This window comes from Cyprinodon variegatus, unplaced genomic scaffold (assembly GCF_000732505.1).
Source record: "Cyprinodon variegatus isolate N-32 unplaced genomic scaffold, C_variegatus-1.0 Scaffold361, whole genome shotgun sequence".
In the NCBI taxonomy this organism is placed as follows: domain Eukaryota; kingdom Metazoa; phylum Chordata; class Actinopteri; order Cyprinodontiformes; family Cyprinodontidae; genus Cyprinodon; species Cyprinodon variegatus.
The window spans coordinates 107,734-109,482 of record NW_015150814.1 but is presented as its reverse complement, the minus strand read 5'-3'; the positions used below and the strand labels follow the sequence as shown (position 1 = coordinate 109,482).

Genomic DNA, 1,749 nt, shown 5'->3' with positions numbered 1-1,749 from the left:
GGCCGATGTCCGATATTCAGTTTTAAGGCCGATACCGATAGGGGGCCGATTATATCGAGCATCCCTAATTTTATTATTTATTCACCGAAACATTTAATAATAAGAGATAAATACTTTCCCTCAGCCTTCTCTACCACCTCTATCCTTGGCCTCTGACTTTTAACCTCTGTCCGCAGGACGACACCAACATTGACAACGCCATCACCTGTTTGGTAAAAGCAATCATGGCTGCAGAGGAGGAGAAATCGTTAAGCGATGCTGTCCGATGCGAGTCTGATGGGGGAGTTATTGTTCTGCCTCGTTTTGACTACAGCACCAAGGAGAAGGGACTCCAGGGCTGCTCAGGGTGCTCGTCCATCAAACCCAGACAAGGAGGCGCTGACTGACGGAGCATCACTGATTGCTATTTAAGGATGAAGTCGTCTTCTAACCTTTGAAACTTTAGAACTGCTTTCTAATATGTTTACTACCTGTCTTTTTGACAAACAGGGTTTTTGTTATTTTTTTAAACACCGATTTAAGACTGATTTTAACAGCTGCCAGAGTGTTCACTATGGATGGCAAACAGTTTTAAGCCATAGGAGAATAAATTGTTACAAAAAGATTACTGTGGAAATCCCAGTCGCAGCTGTATGATGCACAAACTTTTGTCTGTTTTAAAACATTTTCAAAAAAGGCCATTTCTGAACTGTGCAAGCTCATTTTCTAGGAATGCTAACTTGTTTTCTTCAGTCTTTTAATCTGTTTTTATATCTGTGGTCACTTACTAAGTACTTGTTTTGATGATGCCTTTTCAAAGATCTTGTTTTCACTTAGAAAGGTTGTTTTGGAGATGTTTTGTGTTTACCTGCTGCTTGAAGCAGATCTGAATGATCTGCTTCCTGACCTTCCCCAGCACGGGGCAAGGCTTTAATATGGAGCATTTTATACCAAGTAAAATCCAAAGTAATATTTAAATGAAACACCTCAGCGAAACTTACCAATGTCGCCTATTTGGCTACTCTGTATCTTTCAGAATTAAATAAGGGTGTATGTCACTGTTTTTTCCATCTTGTCCAATTACAGTGCTATGCAAAAGCAATAAGGTTTCTCCCATTTGGTCATGTTACAATATAATTTCTTTTGAGGATTGTATAGAAGAGGAGTGACAGCGAAAGCCAAAAGTGGTACTTTTCATGCCACTTTTGCAAAATGGCACATGTCAGTTTCACTAAAGGTCCTACATGGGCGCTGAATGTTGGAATCTGGTTATATTGATAATATATTTTGTTGATATGAAAAGTTATTGTTCATATATGTTGTTCTAAATGTGTGTTGAGAAAACAAAACATTCATACAACCAAATCTTTGAGTCGTGTTTTCTTTGAAAATGTGACTGAATGTTCAGAAAATGGCAGAATACACTTACAGCATGAAGTGGTTCTCTTTCATCATTCGTTTCGGTATCTTACATGTGAGACACGCTCTCGCGCTGTTCCCCCAGACGCCTTATGGCATCACTCCAGTCTCCCGACTGGTGTAAGACGTGATGTCGGCTCCCCAGAGGAGAAGGCCCTTCCTCCTACTACGAGCCCAACAACACGTAATCACATCAGTCTAAACCTCCTCTCTTTCCCAAAAGCTTTCTCTCAGGCGGTAAAGTGTGGTTAACGGCCCAGTTTAACTGTTCATAGGAGAGCCAGTCACTTCACTGGTGAACACTACCTATTACCAGACGTTGATATTTGAGGTGAGTAGCAAGCTTGTCAC

At 40.7% G+C, this 1,749-nt stretch overlaps 1 protein-coding gene across 1 annotated transcript in view; it reads left to right on the top strand.

The window, feature by feature from the left end:
• The window catches only part of LOC107091990 (ras-related protein Rab-38-like), a 32,943-nt gene extending 31,632 nt beyond the window's left edge, over nucleotides 1-1,311 (top strand). Inside the window, exon 4 of the mRNA XM_015386254.1 lies at nucleotides 177-1,311. Coding sequence (XP_015241740.1) covers nucleotides 177-386 — 210 coding nt within the window. The 3' untranslated portion in view covers nucleotides 387-1,311. The remainder of the gene's footprint in view (nucleotides 1-176) is intronic.
• The last annotated feature ends 438 nt before the right edge of the window (nucleotides 1,312-1,749 follow it).